Source organism: Drosophila suzukii, chromosome 3 (genome assembly GCF_043229965.1).
Source record: "Drosophila suzukii chromosome 3, CBGP_Dsuzu_IsoJpt1.0, whole genome shotgun sequence".
NCBI lineage: Eukaryota > Metazoa > Arthropoda > Insecta > Diptera > Drosophilidae > Drosophila > Drosophila suzukii.
In genome coordinates, this window is record NC_092082.1 from 65,684,479 (window position 1) to 65,703,925 (window position 19,447).

General features: G+C 37.7%; 3 protein-coding genes across 3 annotated transcripts in view; 1 reads left to right on the top strand and 2 right to left on the bottom strand.

Annotated features, from left to right (window-relative positions):
• Window positions 1–19,447, bottom strand: part of Rtnl2 — a 184,042-nt gene that overhangs the window by 38,913 nt on the left and 125,682 nt on the right. The gene's annotated exons all lie outside the window — the stretch shown is intronic.
• alpha-Est1 (alpha-Esterase-1) lies at window positions 475–5,055 on the bottom strand. The gene is made up of 3 exons (XM_036819187.3): window positions 4,826–5,055; window positions 3,433–3,899; window positions 475–1,703 (listed from the first exon to the last, which is right to left on the bottom strand). Exons 1-3 carry the CDS (start codon window positions 4,870–4,872, stop codon window positions 520–522), a joined length of 1,698 nt encoding a protein of 565 aa, XP_036675082.3. The 5' UTR covers window positions 4,873–5,055; the 3' UTR covers window positions 475–519.
• On the top strand, window positions 8,424–8,577 carry LOC108019971 (uncharacterized). Its single transcript, XM_017088054.4, has one exon. The coding sequence runs from the start codon at window positions 8,440–8,442 to the stop codon at window positions 8,575–8,577; it is 138 nt and encodes a 45-aa protein (XP_016943543.3). The 5' UTR covers window positions 8,424–8,439.

Genomic DNA, 19,447 nt, shown 5'->3' on the forward strand with positions numbered 1-19,447 from the left:
AAAATCCCTAATTGGAATGATTTTAAATGTTTTATTTTAAATAAATAAGTGACACAACTACATGTACTAATTTAATTGGTTGAAATTAAATTAAAATGCTTAGTACCTCTGGCTCGAGTTACTGCGCGGGTCAAGTTTGAGGTGATTTGATGGAAAAATACCTGCTAAAAGCGAACTATTTTTGCATTGTGATTAAGTGATCACCCAAACCAGTTTTATTTAGCTAGTTCAAGCATCATACATTGTATATATGTAATTTGACTTGTAACAAGACCTAAATGAAAAATCCTTAATTGCATACAAAATAATTAGTTTTTGAAGTAATTAAGCTTATTTGTTTATTAACTTTTAAAGTGAACTATTTTTGGACAAGTTCGTTTGAATGAGAATAATTTTTAAATTAAAAAAATATATAGTTTCAATGACTTTCAGTGCTTATAATTATCACCAATTTTTGTTCAAAACCAAATTAACTTCTAGGCCAGTTCCGTTTTATTTACAAAATATACAAACTCCCCTCTAGTACAGGTCGTGTTTATCGTAAAGTCTATCCCAAATCCGATTCTGCTTGGACTCTGGTAGCACAATAAACTCCAGTTGCTTTCCAATGTTGAGACACATATGCGGGCCTTCCTCATCTAAGGCTTCCCAGGTGGTCGGACTGATCTGTGGACAATTGGGATTATCGTTTCGGGCGAATGCCACCCACATGCCCACCATTCTCTGTATAGTTTGGTATTCCATCGAGGACTTCTCCACCTTGTTTGCCAGAATGTGGTAGAATAGGTAGGAAACGTCATCGGCATGACTGACTCCGCGAACGTGTTTACCGCACATCACTTGCCGGAAGTGATTGTAATGGGGCGAATCTACATCGAAGCGGTACAGATAGGTGGGCGTAGTGGGGGCGTGGCTGAGACGGGCCAGTACAGTGCGGTGGATGCCATGCCAAAAGTGTTTTACGGAGAGTATTTGGAGGCACTCATTGAACTCCATGCGCCCGCGAGTTGCATCATCGAAATTATCCACCTTAAGTTGACGCAGCAGATCCTTGAGTTTAGATGAGGAACTCTTTTCCCTGATCTCTCGCGGAATCAGGGCTTCGAAGGCACTCAGCATGTGCTCCTCATCGTGCAGGGTGGTCTGGTAGGAGAATAGGCCCTCGAAGGAGTTCCCGCCAAGGATTAAAGGCAAGTCATTACCCCAAGCTGCGGGCAGCATCTCTCTATGGGAACGGGGTAAAATACAGTCCCTGGTTATATATGGTTCCACCACGGGCGTAAAGGGAAACAGGACGTAGTCTCGCCTCTCTTCTTGGGAAACGAGGGTGATTCCGTGGGCGGCCATTTCGGAGGCGGGGGCTTTTTGGAGGAACCGGAACACCTCTTTCTCGTTCTCAGTTCCCGAGTATCCCAACTGACAGGCCAGGCGGTACGCCCACCTGCCACTGGGCTCATTGGCCCACTCACAGAACATGGATCCCGACTGCATGATGGCCTTGTGAAAGAGTCCGCGGGTTTGCTCCGTGGTCATCATCATGTGAACGGAGGCCGCCCCCGCACTCTCGCCCATCAGGGTTATGTTCTGGGGATCTCCGTTGAATTGTGCTATGTTCTGACTGATCCAGCGAAGGGCCATCACTTGGTCCTTTAGGCCAGCATTGCCGGGCACATCCAGGTCCCGGTCCGAGAGGCTGAGGAAGCCTGTAAGCAACATAAATATATATTCATTTGATAAACTTATAAAAATGTGTGTTCATTTTGTGTGCTTTAGTTGGGACAAAGTGACAGAATTTAAAAAAACTTTTCTAAATCCCAGAAACACTAAAAAAAACCTATAAAAATTCAACGCAAGGTTCACATTTCAAGCAATATTTTAAAGGGTTGCAATAAAAATTAATTAATTTAAGGTTTGCAATATATTCATAGAAATAGTTTCTACATTGTTACACACAAAAAAAATTTCTTGGTAAAATTGACCAATGCAGAATGTTTAGTAACTTTAAAATATTGTACTTTACTATTAAAAATGGTTTCACATGTATTTGTTTTTGCTTTGCTTGCTATTTAATAGTTAAGCCACTATTCACAAAGCAAAGTGTACGTGCCGTGTGTATTTTGCTATTGCAATAATAAATAGTTTATAAACTGTCAAAAATAGCTAACTTAACGTAATTTCTTCCACACAAAAGTATGCAACAATAACTAACACATTTTTTCCATAAGACAATTTCCCCACGAAGTAGACATTTTTTTATTGCACATTTTAAACCTTTCTTGAAAGAAAAAAATTAATATTCACATCTGTATAGAGTTTTAGTGTGTATTTATCAGTTCGTAACGTTGCCCCACAACTTTTAAAAGTGGAAAAACATTGGTTTACGCCAGTGGTCGGCACACACATACCATCACAAGTTTGCCTTGCATTAGTGTGAGTGTAACAAACACGAAGTTTGCGCGCGGCGTGCTGAAGCGAGACGTTTCTCTGTTTTGCACTGAGATCCTCTGCCGCAGCAACAAAAAAGCGAGCCGAAGTTGAGAAAAAAATGACCCGAAGACCCATGCCGAAGTCACACGAACATGTACGTTATACGTGAGCGAGCAGAGGATGGGCAGAACACTTCCCTATGCTCACTAGATAGGCCGCTGCCGACCACTGGTTTACGCCAAGAGCTGTATTATTTAACTCCGCTGGAATTTTACCGTCGGATTGGAATGTGCGCAATAGATGTCGTAACATTCAGCTTTTAAATTTTTAAAAAATATTAATTTTTGGAAAATAGACATTCAAAAAATAAAAGGTTCGTTACTATACCCTGCACTTCCCTACGATAAACTACCAATTCAGATGGTGAGCTCATTTGACGTTAATACCGTCCCTAGTGTACAGTTACAAATCGACATTATTTTAATTGATCGTTCAGGTGATAATAATTACAGCTTAAACGAAAGTAATAGTAGTCTAATGATTTCATGACGATGTGACAGTAGTGGGCAAATAACTATACAATCTGTGAATTATTTCCGATTCAAATTGAGTTTGCATGACATGGAGAATGCAACGTCTAATTTGAGTGGTGTAGACTTCCCTAAAGATGGGTTCTGTGAGCATTATAATATTTAAAAATCATTATAATGTTTGAATACAAGTAAGAACATTTTATTTATTTTAAGCTTAAGCTTATGATGACATAAAAGAATCAACCTTTTTCCTCAAGTCCAAAATAAGTTCAGACTTAACCCTTACTCAAACTCATAATTCTATATATCGCGTCTAATATCACGCGATCCACACCTTACTCACACACCATCCACACTTTTACTCAAACTCAGTTACCCATATCGCGTCTAATATCACGCGATCCACATTCTAACTAGGTATGGTATTTATATAAAACCAAATTACAGCTAGATGTGAATTTTAACCACTTACCCAATGCACCCACTCTATAATTAAATGTGACAACGACTACGTCTTGCTGCATAAAGTAGTCTGGACTGTAAAAATCTCGACTAGCCTCGCCGATCGTGAATCCGCCACCATATATCCACACAATCACGGGCAGCGGTTTGTCCGATTTAAGACGTTTGGAGTACACGTTTAGGTACAGGCAATCCTCGCTGCCTTCGATAATGCTGAGGACGAAGTGCTTCTGCATGGGCTTGGCCCTCGGATAGGTGCAGTCCCTGACCCCCGTCCAGGGGCGGGGTGGCTGGGGGGCTCGAAACCGCAATTCTCCCACCGGCGGCTGAGCAAAGGGGATTCCCTCGAAGGCGAAGTACAGCTCCTCATCGTAGAGCGTTCTGCGGCGGAGTCCTCGCACCTGTCCGTCCCTGGTGCAGACCACCTTCGTCTGCTTCGTGCCCAGGCGGTACTGGACGATCTTGTGGCCAATGAGCCTGTGAGAAAAAATACATATATCAATTTAGCATTATTTTGAATTTTCTTTTTAAGACTTATTATTTTTCTATGAAAAAGATTTTATGGCAATGCGGTTCATAAATTCCCCTCTTTACTGCAGCCTATTTAAACACATTGCTTATTTAACTTTCGTTCAGTGATCTTGATTTTTGTTCGGTATGCCAGGGGTTAATGAGAGAGTGCGACATGATTGGGTCTAATAATAAGCTTTTCTTATCTTATCGGTGCGAGAGCGGAACCATCAATTGAGTACAGTAAAAGCTCCTTTAAAAGGCTACTATATTGACAAATCACTTGCAAACAAGCAAGGCGCGATATTATAATCAAAAGATATAAGAGGGCGGTGAGTTACAATTTTTCAGTTATACCCAAAAGTAAGTTAAAAATACAAAAGATATCGATTTTTTTTGGAATAAAATATACGACAAAGTTATTTAGAATTTTGCTGTTGCAGAATATTACATACACAAATTTTACAAATAATGTGTAAAAAAGCCCCTTTAATCCGGCTTATATTTTCATCTTGACAAAAGTAACAGATAACTAAACTTTTGTACTATGTTAAATTATATAAAATCAGATTTTATAAATGATAATACTAACAGATGCAATAAGCGGACTAAAATAAGAAATAAGGATGGTGATATTTTACAATCAATTTCTGGAAATGTTCGAGTGTTTTTCAATTTTGTCCGGAAAAAAGCAAAGTAGACTATAGTCTATAGTTTATAATCCATAGTCGAACAATCAAATAATTGTGAGTACTTCGATGCTTATTAAACCTTATCATTTTTGAGATTAGACATTGTTTTCACTGGCATACTACAATTTAATTCAGTAAAACTGAAGAATGAAACACAACGATGTAAACATCTCACTAGAGCTTTCACTGTAGTTGACCTACTTGGTGCCCATTTTCAGCAGATCGCCCACTCCCACTCGGATCTCCATGGCTGGCGATGCCAATTATTGTCACTACTACTATTTGTAGAGTAAATCCAAGGGTCAGATTGAACGGTATAATCCGATGCGGTGAACGAGTGATAGTAGCACTTCCGCAGGCCGCGATCGACGAGGAACAACTGAACCGAGCTGAGAACCGTACGATTTGATCTATCAGTTCGACTGCCAGTAAAACCCCCAGCAGCCTCAATTCAGTTGGGGCTTTAATCACGCCCGCCGCTTATCGCAATATGAGTAGTTGTCGCTGCACCGAAACATATGGCGAGAATATAGAAGTAGAATATCACGACTGATAAGCGTAGCGGGCCGCTACTCACTACTCACTCCACACAGCTGTTTCGTGTCTTCTGTGTAATTGCTTTTTAATGATTACTTTGTGAGCTCTCGTATGTGTTAATAAGTCGGACCTTATGTCAACTCTGAGCGGGTTAAAACCTGCCAAATCCCATTAACGATCGGGGTTATAGATCATGCAATTGCCACGGTAATGGGTTTCATCATAAGCTACGCAAGCAATATGAATTAATCTTTGAGTAAACATGCTAACATTTAAATTAAAGCTGCGCGCGCAGCTAACATGAACTGCTTTTACTGCTTTCATTATTCGCTCGCTGTTAACCTTAACGCCTCAATAACATTTATGTTTTTTTCCGTTAATATGGAATATTTGGTATGTGGTATATTCGGTATATTTTAAAACTAAATTTAAATGTATACTTTTTATAATCACCACATAAATAGGAACAAATCGTTTCTACAAGTTTGCAAAAATTGCAAACAAAGACATTTTAATATACAAAATAAGGCTGTATTTAACTTATTATAAAGTTTTGCCTGAAAGGAAAGTTTCGATAAGATCTGTAGGGCTCGACATTTATAATCTGGTCATACTGACTGCCAGTCCTATAATCTAAGTGATATTACGAGTATGAGTCGCCTAGTTGTAAGAAGAAAAATATCGCAATTTAAAAATTGAATTTAGGCTCAACGCAGTTATAAGTACTCAACAACAGTAGTTACACAGAGATTCATATTCGATTTGTTTACGGGATTTCTCATTTATTTGGCGTCTATGGAATGTCAAACAATAGTGTTTATAGTATCAAATTGTTTGTGTGGTTCTCAGTTTTTTATTTGCTATAAAAATGCAATGTCATTTAACGTCTCATAGCAAAGTGTGGAAATTATTTTGGACGTCGTCAGCAGAAAATAGTGAGTTCCTCTCCAAATGGTGTACATAGAAAATGGAACTATAAAATTCAACTTACGTGCAAAGCGAAGATAAAAAATATCCAGTCCTCTTATAAATTTTTATTATTATGGTAAGTGGCTCACACAGAACTCAAACTACTGTGTGGTCCGTTTATTTCTAAAAAATGTTTAAATTTTAAATCAATTGTAGGACAAATGTTACCATCTTACAAATGTCATTAGTTAACTTTTTTACAATTATGCTGGGTTGTTGTGAACTTTGTCGCATTTTGGGTAAATGTGTTTCTACCTTTCCAATCAATGCCAAAGAACTCGTGTGCCAGAAAATTCAACGAAGCAACAACTGAACAACTGATATAAAATGCTCCAACTTTTCCCATAACAAATTTTAGCAAACACCTAAAAGTTTTAAAATTTGCATATGCATTTTAAAATTTTCTTTAATAAACGATGGAAAATTTTGTGAGCATAACATAGAAAAAGTTTGTTTACGCGTAAACGATTTTGATTAATAAGGAAGCCCCGAAAAACGAAAGACGACGGACGGCAACGTCAACTAATTAAAAAATTGTCATAAATCCCAAGAGTTTAACCCATTTACAGTCGACTGGCCTGCTGAGAAATGGCCAAGAAAGGGATTGCCCGTATAACTTGAGCAGCTACTTAATTACACTTGCGCGCACTTTAATTTCCAGTTAAAAAATGCTTACCGAAAATCGTAAGCGACGGCAAAGAAATGTTAATTTTTCGCATCCCAGGAACCGAAGAAGGGATCCCAAGTCAAGACGAGCCGAAACATTGTAAATTATAGGCTTAAGCCGAGAGATGTGGCAAAGGATGGGAAGTCAGGCTCCGCGAGTTGGTTGCATGGCGGCCTTATTAAGTTATACAGAGGTCTTCGGTTTGAAGGAGGAATGGGGTGTGGTCTCCAATTTCCAGCATTCTAATCTCGATTTAAGCCAGTGCGAGCAGCTCCGACGGTATCAAGTGAATTCAATGTCAAAAGGGTTAATTGAAAGTGGCGCAGCAGCTGTCAGCCCAGAACGGAAAGTGGGGAAAACTGGATGGGAGGCTTTCCCTGAGTCACTTCCCCTTGGGCACACATGGCAAATATGCAGTAGTCATAAAATCAAAGTCCATAAAACGATACCGACTCACCGCAGTGCATAAAAATATTTTGCTTGGGTCCGGCTAGAAAGTTTCATGTCTTGGGTCCACTTACGCTTTTTTCCTGGAATTCTTATTGCACCCATAGGGATTTTTATTCACTCGTGTAACCGAACTATTTTGAATTCGAAATGCAGACAAATTTCTATGCGTCAAAAATTATGCGTGCCTCGACGGGAATGTGAATTTAAAATGGGCGGTGTCAAGGGAACAAATTGTTTTCTTTTTCTTTGTGGTACCTTTGTGGAAATGTTCAGTTCAATTGCCACGTGCCTGATTTTGATTTTTCTGCTACATTGTTGCCGACTTCTTGTGTGGCCGAAACAATTAAAATAAATTACCGTTTAACAAATCAAGTTTTTTATCTCGAAATTATTTTTTTTAATTTAAATTTTCTAATTATGTTTATAATTTAAACGATTCCTAGAAGTTGTTCAGAAAGGTCAAAACATTTTAATTAAATACAAAATTTTAGAAAAAATGAAAACCCCGAAAAACAATTGAAAATCTTATCAAGCCACAAAATAAAAGGGTAAATGAGGTACAAGCCACTGAAATTAAAATCAGAAAGGTTTATATAGAAAATGGAAACCGTTTTGCATTCAACTTTGCCATTTTTCACAAAGTAATTTGGTTAAAAAAGCAAAATGAGTAATTATTAAACTGTCGCCCCTGGGCCGAGATTGGGTTAAGCACGGGGGAAGCCCCTGAAAGGCAAAGGTAAGGGAAGTTGAAAAGTACGTTCAAGGGAAAAAAAGGTGCCAACCATAAAGTTAACTTTCCTTCTTTCTCTGAATACATTCTTTTTGGGTACTTGGAAAGGAGCTGCGAAAAAGAAATAAATTAACTTTTTTAAGGCTGGGTGCTGTATTTCTTAGGTGGAAGGACTCGGCAAGTGCTCGGTCCCCATCAATGGCTAAATAATGGACTGCTCGTCTCATTATTAACTGAATGCTTTTTGATCTCGCTAACGCAAATTACAAGCTACACCTCCCCTACTTCTTCGCCACCCGCTGCTCAACCAACAAAGAAACATTATCTCCGCGCTGGTCCTGGTGTTATATATAACACTTTCAAATTGATAAGGACGGGGCGTGGAAGGCGTCGACTCCATCGTCATTTGCCAAGTTGCCACTGTCATTGTCTGGTGGCATTTGTAATTCACTTTGATTAAATATGCAAGGATGCTGGGCTCTCTCACAGGACGCCGCTGGACGAGGACCGCATTCAAATGCCGCAGCAATGCAACGACAGTCGAGGGACCCAAAATCCAACAATCCACCATCTCACTACACTGGGCGAAGTTATTGCTGATTGCGGGGTAAGAGCTAAACAAGATATATATAGACTGACAAGCAAGAACTCCAAAATTAGGATGTTTTAAATTGAGACATAACACTTGTGTTCAGTTTTGATTTTTAAAAATAGTTTTAGTGTTAAAATCAACTAGTATTACTATATCATTTAATGAAAAAATATAAAATTACCGAGGGTAGCATTGTCAGTTTCGCTAGTGGATATAATGTTTTCTAAAACAACCGGAATCAGACAAGCTTTGAACTGTAATTTTCACTTAGCATTAGAACTATCCAAATGATCGGAATGTTTTAAATTAAATTTTGTATTTTCAAAAACATTTATTTCATCATAAGTAAAATCAATGAAATAGTTTTGCATTTTATAGTAATAAACAAATGTTACACGTTTTGAAATGAAACGGTTTCTTTTCAATACCGAAGAGAATTTGGCTCTACTCTTTTGATGTTGTTAAGATTAAAAGTTAAGACATCCATAAGTTCCTTGAAACTTCCAAAGTTTTCACCAGATTCAATTTTTTACTTATTTTGTTGAGTGCATGCTGCCGCTTCTTAGTCAAGTCGCCAAGAAAGCGCAAAACAAGTTTGTGAATTTCGGCAACGGCGTGTCCTCTGACAGGATATAAAACAATCAGTGCAAGCTAGCGGAAACGGAAGTGCTGCCCCACCCCCGTTTCGACCCGCCCCCTATGCCATTGTGTTGTGTGAAATCGTCTAAATTGTGGGCGTGGCAGGCTCTGTCTCTCTATGTGTGTGTTTGTGTGTGCGGCTCCTGTGAAATGTAGTCCAAAGTTGTTTTGTGGCCGCTGCCGCTCCAAGAGATGACTAACCAAAGAGTTGGACGAGGAACCGGGGATGGGATATGAATAGTTGGTGGGGCACTCTCCGCCTTTGACTATTGTCTATTTTTGTGTCTTTCCCTCTGCTTCTGATTGCATTCGCTGGAAGTTTTCAGCTGGGTTTATTAATGGGTTAAATTGAAATTTCACGCTTTGCTGGCCTCGGATCTCGTTGTCAGGGCTTGGAATAGGTCAGGTCGGCATCGGTCTCGGTCGTTGAGGCCATCCTTGAAACGAATGCATATTTATAGTAATGCGGGTCAGGTTAACCCAACCGAGAGATTATTTTGAAAGGATAATCGAATCCAAGAGAATGCCACAGCAAAGGTAAGAAAAGTCTGTGCTTTTATAGGAAGAATGGCTTAATATCCCTATTTCGTACGTAGTCAAAAACCTTATATTATTACATTTTTTATGGGTGCACGGAGAGAATTCTAAATTGAAATTGTTCTTAAAAATAGAATGAAATTTTTGAAGTTGAAAATGTTTTCATTGTGCTTGAATCAAATTAAATTGACGGTACTTTCATTATTTATCTCAACACTTAAACTAATATTCCCCGTCAGTAGCGTTTACTTATCAAAATATTAACATTATTAATAATTAAGAAACTTAAGAAACTTAATTTAAATTTCTTCTCTCTTGGGAACATTGAACCAAAATGTACTTACGAGGTTTTTAAGAACGAACATTCAAGAAGTTGAAAATGTTTTCATTGTGCTTGAATCAAGTTGAATTGACAGTATTTACATTATATATCTCAACAACTAAACTATTACTCCTCGTCAGTAGTGTATACTTTAGAAAGGTGTTAAATAAACCAAATTTAAAATTCTTCTTCTCACCATTTGGTTATAATATTGAGAACATTGAGCCAAAATGTACTCACCCGGTTTTTAAGAACGAATGTTCTCAATTCAAGAACAATGGACTTGAATATTTCCCTTTGTGTACTTCTATCTGTTTTTTAATTCTGCCACGAAAATTACCTTTTAAACTACATTTTTGATTCAATTAACATATTGGGTAACTTTATTTATATATAAACTTATTTTGCAGGATACCAAGTTTAAGACATCTCAAGCCTGAACTCGTAAATTTAGGCTTTTGAAATTTAAGGTACATACTTCAAGAGAAAGTTGTCATTGGCGTGGTTGAGCTCAGGCCCACGCATAGATTGAATGACGAACTTTTACTTTTCAGCTGTCCCGTACAGAATCCCGAGAACTCAGGACCAACAATGGGTCCTGAATATTTTTCGGCTGCTTCTTCCTCACGATGTCAGCTGTCAGGACTTGGTGCGTTGTTTTCCTTGTCCTCGTTTGGGCGCTTGCGAAGGGGTCTGAAAATGCAAGAAAACCAAACAGTTTTGTGGCATTTTCTTGCAGTTGCCCATCCCCTGCGCACTTCCTCTAGCCGTCTCTTTCCTTGCCCCATCGCCTGTCTCTCTCACTTTCTGGTCAATGCTCGTCGTTGTCGTCATCGTCTCGTTTTGGTGGTTTATAAATGGAATGCCATAGTGTGCTGTGGACTGCTGGCGGCGGAGGTCATCCTTTGTTCCTGTTGCTGACATCGTTGTCCTTCACTGCTGATTCGGCAGCTCGAAAGAGACGGCTTCTCTGTGCGGGAGGGAGACGGGCAGACGGACTGCCCTGGGGCTCTTTCTCACAATGATAAACTGCTGCGCTGGTGGCTTCGGCTCATGGACGTTTGGGACTATTTTGCTGGCCCGCAGGAAGAGGAACTCTCCAACATGTTCTGTTCATTATGCCCTGGCACAGGGTCTCTCAAATAATTTTCTAGTTCCAATAATCCCAATAACCCATAAAAACTTAATTTATTGCTTTTTTTGGTTGTCATTATATAAGATTACTTATAGTTCATACCTTTTTCCAAAAATAACACTACAGTATTTAATTTTAAAATGATTAGGCAATCCAATCAGGCTGCCTAGTAAATCTTTATATTATTTTAAAACTTTACTGATATAGTTTTTTCCAATTCTTGCTGTTAAAAGAAAAATGTTTGGTTCATTACACCATGTCGATGGGTGCTTCAGATGTTTGTTCAATCCCAATAATCATTGCCATCTACAAAAATATCACCAATTTCTTACTGATTGCAATTGAATTCTTCAATTCTGAGTATCAAGTAATGTAATTGCTTGTTTACAGTTTATAAGATTACTTATATTTCCCACCGTTTTTCACACACATTTTGTGTTCTTCCTGAGATTGTCTAGTTTAAATGAAATACTTAGCTATATTTCATTATACTGATGAAATCGTTTTTAAATAAATTACTAAAGAAGGTTTTTAACCACGTTTTTAGATAATAAATCATACCTTAAGCTCACAGTGAGAATCCTTGTATTACTCATATATCCCTCAAATGACACATAGACTAAGGAAATAAGGGTATTGGCGGACATGCCTTCTATCAAGCCTTACTTATGCAGTTAGTCATTAGTTGCCTGCGGTTGTGGTTGCTTTATATTGATGACTCTAGTGGGGCTCCGACCATTTGCTTTGTGGGATAAGTCACAAGTTGCATCCGGAAATACGGCCCCACCTCTTTGGGCCTTCACCCTTAAATTTACACCCTCAAACAATTGCAAAGTCATTTGCAATTTGAGAAATTACTTGCCTGACATCGTCGAGGCTTCTCTCTTAATATTTAATGTTGTCAGTCTAGCAAATGTTTCTCCTCCCGTTCTCCATTAAGAAGACATTTTCATTTCTGTTCTCAATTTTTTTCTGATTTATTGTGGCATATAAAAAATCACGAACTCAATTTAAAAGATAAAACCTGCTAAGAAAGTGTGTAATACCTTTCACACCAAACTTCTCTGTCAGATCCTTTGAATAAATAAGCTTGATTTGCATTTGTTATGCTTCATCCTGAGTGTAAACGAATGCAATTAGATGTGGTTTCACTCGTCAGCCACAAAATGGAAATTATGTTTTCGAGAATCCTTAAAATGAAGGTAATCTTTTGGTTTCCAATAATTGGTTAACTTTCATAAAATGTAATTTCATATTACCTTCTATATTAGAAATACTACTAAATCTTGAAGTATTTCGAACGTTACCCTGAAGGGTTTCTCAATAAATTCCTTTTTACGCCTTTTTGTCTAATTTTGGCCACCAGTTCTTCCCCCAGTGTATACCTCTCTTCTGAAGACATCGCTAATTAGCAACAACATAATGTGCTTAGGTGTGGCGACACTGGCCGCAGAACCACACTCATTACATTGTCGCACCTAGTCGCCCTTCTCCCCAGTTTGTACCCACTGTGTACCCCCGATCTGCCCGGAATGGAGCCATAAATACTGTGTGCAGCAGACTTGGCGGCCCTGTCTCGTGTAGCTGTACTGTTCCGGAGCCGTACCTCCCTGACATTCTGCTAATTTAAATTTATTGGAACAAAATTTATGCGGCGCAGTTGCAGCGAAGGCGGTGGGGCATGGGCAGGGGCACGGGCAGGGGTCAGAGGGCAGTGGGCAGGGGGCGGGGCGCATCTTCGTCGTCTGCATGCGAAATTTATGACATTCGCCTGCATTGACACTGGCAGGCTTCGAAATATGGCAGCCAACTGAACAACGGCCATTTTTATTTTTGGCATGGAAGAAGGGGCGCAGCAAGCCCATTTGGGTATGCAAATGTTGCGGCTTGCCATTGCTTGTTTTGCCAATTTAAATATGGGTCCCACTCTTAGCCATGTCCGTAAGGACATAGTTCCCAAAAATAGCATGAACTACAAACAGTGAGAGAATAAAAAGAATAAGTATGAAAGAATAGTCAAAGCGTTTATTTAATATTTTTATTTATTTTTTAGAAATTTCTATCAACCAAGGGCTGTTGGAATTTGTATTGATGTACATACAAATTCCACACAAATTAAGTTGCCTAAACTTTTGAGTTTCATAGACTTCATCTTTTTCTGCTTTCCCATTTTAATATGGGTCCCACTCTTATGCAAATCCATAAGGTTATTATTCTGAATCAGTTCCCAAAAACAGCATGAACTACAGAATAAAAAGAATACGTATGAAAGAACATTTATAGCGTTTATTGTGTTTTTTGCGGATTTTGAACCTGTGGTGCCACAGAAATTTCTTTCAACCAAAGGCAGTTGGAATTTGTATTGATGTACAATCAAATTCCAGCTAAGTTTAGTTGACCTGATTTTTTCTGTTTGCATTAATTAAATAAAATGGCAGCTTTCAGTATTCTTTTAACTATGAAGTTTAATTCTGAAATTGCTGAAAGTAAAGACTATTTAGGTACTACTAGGATGAAAATAAAAAAATAAAAGACTTATAAATATAATCTATAAAGAATATTAAATAGAATACATATTATAAATGTATATATTTAATATTGAATTCGTAGTAACGATTTTTTAACAATATTTACAATGATCAAATATTACATAATGTTCTTTTTCGTCCTTGAGAAGATATCTAATTTCCTCTTGTCGGCCCTTGTGGTTATAATCCCACATCTAACACATATTTCTAACATTTTTTAGCACATACTTTGTTTGTATAATTTATAATGTAATTAAAGCGATTGGTGTTTGTTGTTGATTTTGTTGCTTTGCCCACGGGGGAGGGGGGAGCCCAAACACATTTTAGGTTTTTGTTGTAGTTCTGCGGTCGTTAGTCATGCACCGGGTTTGTTCATACGGGGATACGGCCAAAAAAATCCTGGCATAGACAAATTTTAATTGAAATTATAATAGCCTCATTATGCAAATTTCTTTTTTGTAGCTTATTTTTCACCCTGTTGTCCCACACACAAAAACAAACACAAAACAGGCACCAGAAAATCCAAAATGTCGCTTTCTCATCGCTCCCCTCGTTTTTGTTTATTTTCTATTTGTGTTAATAACATTTTTTGTCCCTGCTGTGTTTGCCGAATGTTTGTTTTGTTGCCAGGGCAATTTTATTGTATCGCTGGGAATTTCTCATTTTGTACACTTTATTATTCAACAGTTATTTGTTGTTCTTCTGTTTGCCGTCGTTTTGTAATTTCCAATTTCAGCGCTGTAATTGTATTTGTTTGACGATTTGCAGAAGGGTAACTCTGCTGCAATATTAAATTAAGGGATAAGGAACCATTGCGATCCGCATTATTCGATGAAAATTTTATTGCATTGCCATTAAAATTTAATTTTCAAAAATTCGTTTGAATACGAAATGTATTCCTCTCATGGAATCTGAAATTTCGTGGCGTTTTAGAACGATTTATTATTTCGTATTTGATGGAGTGAAATTGGGATTTTTCGTGGTTCTGTGTTGTAAAATAGACGGTGACAAATCGCAGTACAGAAACTGATCTGTTTGTGTATTCAAACCTAAATAAGTCCTGCAAACTTAACGAATAGAAATGGGGAATGCAACCAAATAATAATTGCAAATTATAAACTCGTGTGTGGGGCTGGAACATGATTTGGTTTGGTTCCATTAACAGCTAAGCAACTCCAATTTGCTACCTTTTGCCGTGTGGAAATCCCCCCTTTGAATGGGCACCCCGAATAGAGTTTGGACTCATTTACAAAAGGCATAAATAATGCAAGCCAAAACAAAATTTTAACGGCACAGTTTCGCACAACTGAATGCGCACAAATGGGGGAAATCCACCTGTTCGGGCAGATTTTCGCCACTCCCTTACTATTTTACCTGGGCGGGGGTCAACGACCCATTTGCCGCGAGTGCGTGGAACGTGTGAGTATTACCATTTAATAGCATTAACTTGAAATATGTAAAACAAACCCAACTGAATAATGGAGGACTAGCTCGGCTGGAAATTTCCTGGCTATCAGAAAGGGTATCCCTTTTTTATCATAAGTTGTGACGCATTTAAAAAACCTTTTCATGTTAAATTTATTTTATATAATAATAAGGCAACTAATGTAAGGTTCCATTCATTTTATTTTCAGGTTCCGTCAGTATCGTTTAATTCTACAGAGTTAATAAATATATTTATTAAACCTGACATGTTATTAATCTTTAAGACTTTGCCTGACAATAGAACAATTTAGCACGACTTTGACTCAAACTAAAAGGTTTGCAAACGGCCAAACATATGTATGCATTTTGCAAAAACAAAGTTTAATAGAATCGCTCTTTCACCCAAAAGTTCATTTCAAAGTCGCTTTGAGTCGACATAAAGCGCTTTCTGCCTCTCGTGGACTCTTGATAGTCCAGACCGGGCAATTTCATAAATATAACCAAAAGGCCATCAGCGCGAACGATCCATGGAAGCGCAGCCAATGAAATGAAGCCCCAACCCAATCCTTTATACTGCATCCATGGACGCTCCACAACCGAAATGTGCAATGGGGCGTTGTGTATTGCATAAATATTTAGTCAGGCGATGCATTAAAATTAATGCAAAAGAAGCAAAACGAATTGGACTCGTAAAATGCACTGAATTTTGCGATGGCAGTCCTTAAAGACGACTAAACAGGGATGCAGTCCACCCACCACTGGCCATTAAATGGAATCTCTCTTCATTTCCATTTCCATTCCCACCGCAAACATGTTCAAATGTCACATTAAAAATGGTTGCTTCTGCTTTTGCATTAATTAAAACTGCGATCGATCGATATGTTTGCTCGCATGGGGGGCTGGGATTATAACATTTCTGTAAAATGCAAAAATTGACAGAAAAATAATAACAATTGGCAGGCTCGACTCGCGGGTGTGTGAGCACAACAGATATTCCCAGAAACATAACAATGCACAAATTGCACTCGTTGGCATTACGGTTTAAGTTATATTGGGTTGGCGGTGCTCCCGATTATGACCCCACTGGGAACTGCCGCTATGACCGCAGAAATGGATACCGGAGTCAATGAAAATTAATTGTTGTTTTAATGATTCATTTTTCGTTGTATATATTTTTTGTTAATTGAAAAATGCATAAAACTTAGTGTTCTCAACGCCGAAAATTGAAGCTTGAAGCGCAGCTTAAAGATTTGAGGCAATAAAAGCATTAATCTTGCCATCGATAAACATAAATCACTTTTCAATGTAGGTCATGGCAATTGTAATTAACAATTTATAACAATATTTCTGCAGTATCGGATGCGGGATTATCCTTAATTTTCATATGATATTATTAAATGCATAATACCTTATATCAGCTGCATCAGCCGAATAATTCCATTGTTTGCGTTGCAAACACATACAGAAAATTCTAATAAAGTCGTTAAAAAACTGTTTGCAAAACCCACATAATTGATTATATTAAATTAACATTGAACAAACACTGCAAAGTAAATATTTCCCAGTAGCGACAACCGGAATCTAATTCGAATTGTGCAATCAACTGTAAACCTAATGAAAAACTAAGATAAAACACATAATTAAATGGCAAACAATGGCGTCGAAAAAACCGTCGAGTGAAACCGGAATATATATTTACGTAGCATTTGTTTGCTCTAACATTTATGGGTGTTATTCATTATCCTTTAAGCATATTCGTAAGGAAACACTAGCTCTTTATACTCACGTTAAATCATTTTTTATTGCATCAGCAGACTTATCTTTCGAATTTCTTAAGCTAAGCTGTTCTATGCAATGCAAGAGGATTTAAAATAATCACATAGGTAACTAACTATAAAAGTGAATAAATTAAAATTTGATTAGGTTACTACGTCTAAACCATTTTTCGGTTTTATGATAATTTAAGTAGAATAAGAATAATTAAAAATGTTCATTGAAATATTCTCCGTGACCGCAAGAACATAAGTAAAACAAACATTTTTGTTCACACAAATCCGTTTGCATCGAAAAGCCTTGCCGAAAAGTCAATTGAAATGGTCGGAACGTTTCCTTTTTCGAATTTTACTTGTCACCCAACTGAAATCCAGTTGCAGATTTAAATGCGAATTCAATGTCCATCGAAAAGTGTCAAATCCCTTTGTCGCAACCACTGGCCACGTGCTAATAGCACCAGCTGCTGTCGAGGACCTCCTACGGTTCAGCTGAATGGACATTCTAGTGTCCTTGGGTGGTGTTTTCTTAAGACTCTCAGCTCTGCAACTTTGAATGCGGATTGCATCTGCATAGTGTTGCTCATACGCCATGTGGTCCGGCCACCTCAAAGTCGGAAAGACGGAGGATTATTTCCTTTTTGGAGCCAAAGCCGGAGTTTGTTAGTGAAATTACCCAATAAAGTTTTACAATCCCCTTTAAACTTGTTACTTTTTTGTGGTCACTTTGGGCTCTTTAAGGGTCCTTTCGCAACAACAAGTTGACTTTAAATTATTTTATTACTGGTAGGACATCAATCAATTTTGAAAGAAAATGTAGATAATACAAATAAAATGGAATTTTTTGTGCTATAAATATTTGGTTTTAAAGAAGGATTTAAATTGGTAACAAAAAGTATATTAAGACGTTTCGACCTAAAATCTAAAAATTATTTGCTTATATAGTATATAAAATGCTACCCTGTGATATTAACACAAAATTAAAACTGGGCGACCTTGGGTTCCCCCTATCCCTGTCCTTTTTAATTTTCATTCCCCATTATTTATTAATTGCGTTACTAAAGGACCTAATTTCGAGTTAAAAAGTCCTCGGAGGGGTTTCCCCCAAACTTCCAATCTCATGCTTTGTGAAGAGCAGGCAAACGTAAAGAAAAATGGTTTGATTTTTCAATTAATTTGCAATGACTTTGACTTTCAATGGGTTGAACATCTTACGCTTCGCTGAGTTAGCGCCTCTGCCTTTGAGCTAAAATGGTTTATTTGTGCTTTTCACTCAAAAAGGAAATTACCTAAAGGGAAGGAAAATTTTTTAGTTAATTGAAGTGTGCTTTGCACTTAATTTGTCTCAAATATGTGCAGTTACCAAATGTTTATTAGTTTTTTACCAATGATTCCATCCTACCCTAATACAATCCAAGAAAGGGGTGTACTTTTGAAATGAATTTACCTTAAGTTAGTTACAATTATCAAACTTTTCTTAACTTAACTTCAGATACAAAAGAAGGGTAAGGCTTGCATAGTCTGTCTTAACAGTTGTTTTTTCCTGCTCGAAATATTTATGAAAGAAGTTGCTAGCTGCCTTGGTTGTCTTGATTCGCTTTTCTGGTTCGGTTTATTGTTGAAGCACAGTTAAAAATATTGTTTATCGGTCATTGATTTCTTTTAATTTGAATAATGCATAGTTCATTTGATCTGATTTAATATGAAACTATATGTTATATAAGAAATACAAATTTAAAGTAAACGAATAGGGTACAAATTTTATAATTTGCTCACTTTTTATACAAACATTTAAAATTATTTAAATGTATATTTCCTCCAAAGCCTTCAATACTTTTGTTTTGTATTTGCTTTGTATTTGTAGTTCCTCACAATAAAACTGTTAAAACTGTTTTAAGCTGGCAATAACTTTTTAAACAGTTTTGACAGTTGATTTTGAAATGTATTTACAAAAATATAATGAGAGTTACTAGATGTGATTACTTTAATTATTAATTTTATAAATAAATAATTTAATTTTTGGCTGCAATGTAAAAAGTTATACAACTATATTGGTTTAACTTCTTCGAGTGAAGTTCTTAGTTTTTTTTTTCTCTGTGGGGGATGACTTGCTCACCGTTGCCGCTGCCATTAATTACCAAACTCATCCAAAGTAATTCTATGGGAAAATTAGTTTAAGCGGGCGTGGCAGCCGCCTTCGGATGATTCAGAGCTGTCAGAGTGTAGATTGCTGTTGGTGGCGCTGCCACTGCAATTATTATGCAATTACCGAGGGGAAAGACTGAGGAGGCTGAGGATGTAGGCCGACATCGTTTTTCTATTGGCTCTCGGAGGGATAACTACATAAAACTGTTACCTAAGCAACCTGCTGCACAAAGTTATGCCCTCAGCCCCGAACAGGAAGGCAATTTGGCGGTGGCAAAGCGTTTCTGCCCCACTCCCAAGCACTCCTCTCGTTTTGGCCTTTTGTCTTCTTTACGCGTCGTCGGTGGCTGTGTAATATTTTGCTTTCTTTTCCCGCCA

Bases quoted from the DNA above. Each gene is read 5' to 3' on its own strand.
- alpha-Est1 (XM_036819187.3), bottom strand. From the start codon at position 4,872: ATGGAGATCCGAGTGGGAGTGGGCGATCTGCTGAAAATGGGCACCAA. The intron at 3,900-4,825 runs GTAGGTCAACTA...TTTTTCTCACAG, and splicing joins CTGCTGAAAATGGGCACCAA to GCTCATTGGCCACAAGATCG. The intron at 1,704-3,432 runs GTAAGTGGTTAA...TGTTGCTTACAG, and splicing joins TTATAGAGTGGGTGCATTGG to GCTTCCTCAGCCTCTCGGAC.
- LOC108019971 (XM_017088054.4), top strand. From the start codon at position 8,440: ATGCAAGGATGCTGGGCTCTCTCACAGGACGCCGCTGGACGAGGACCG.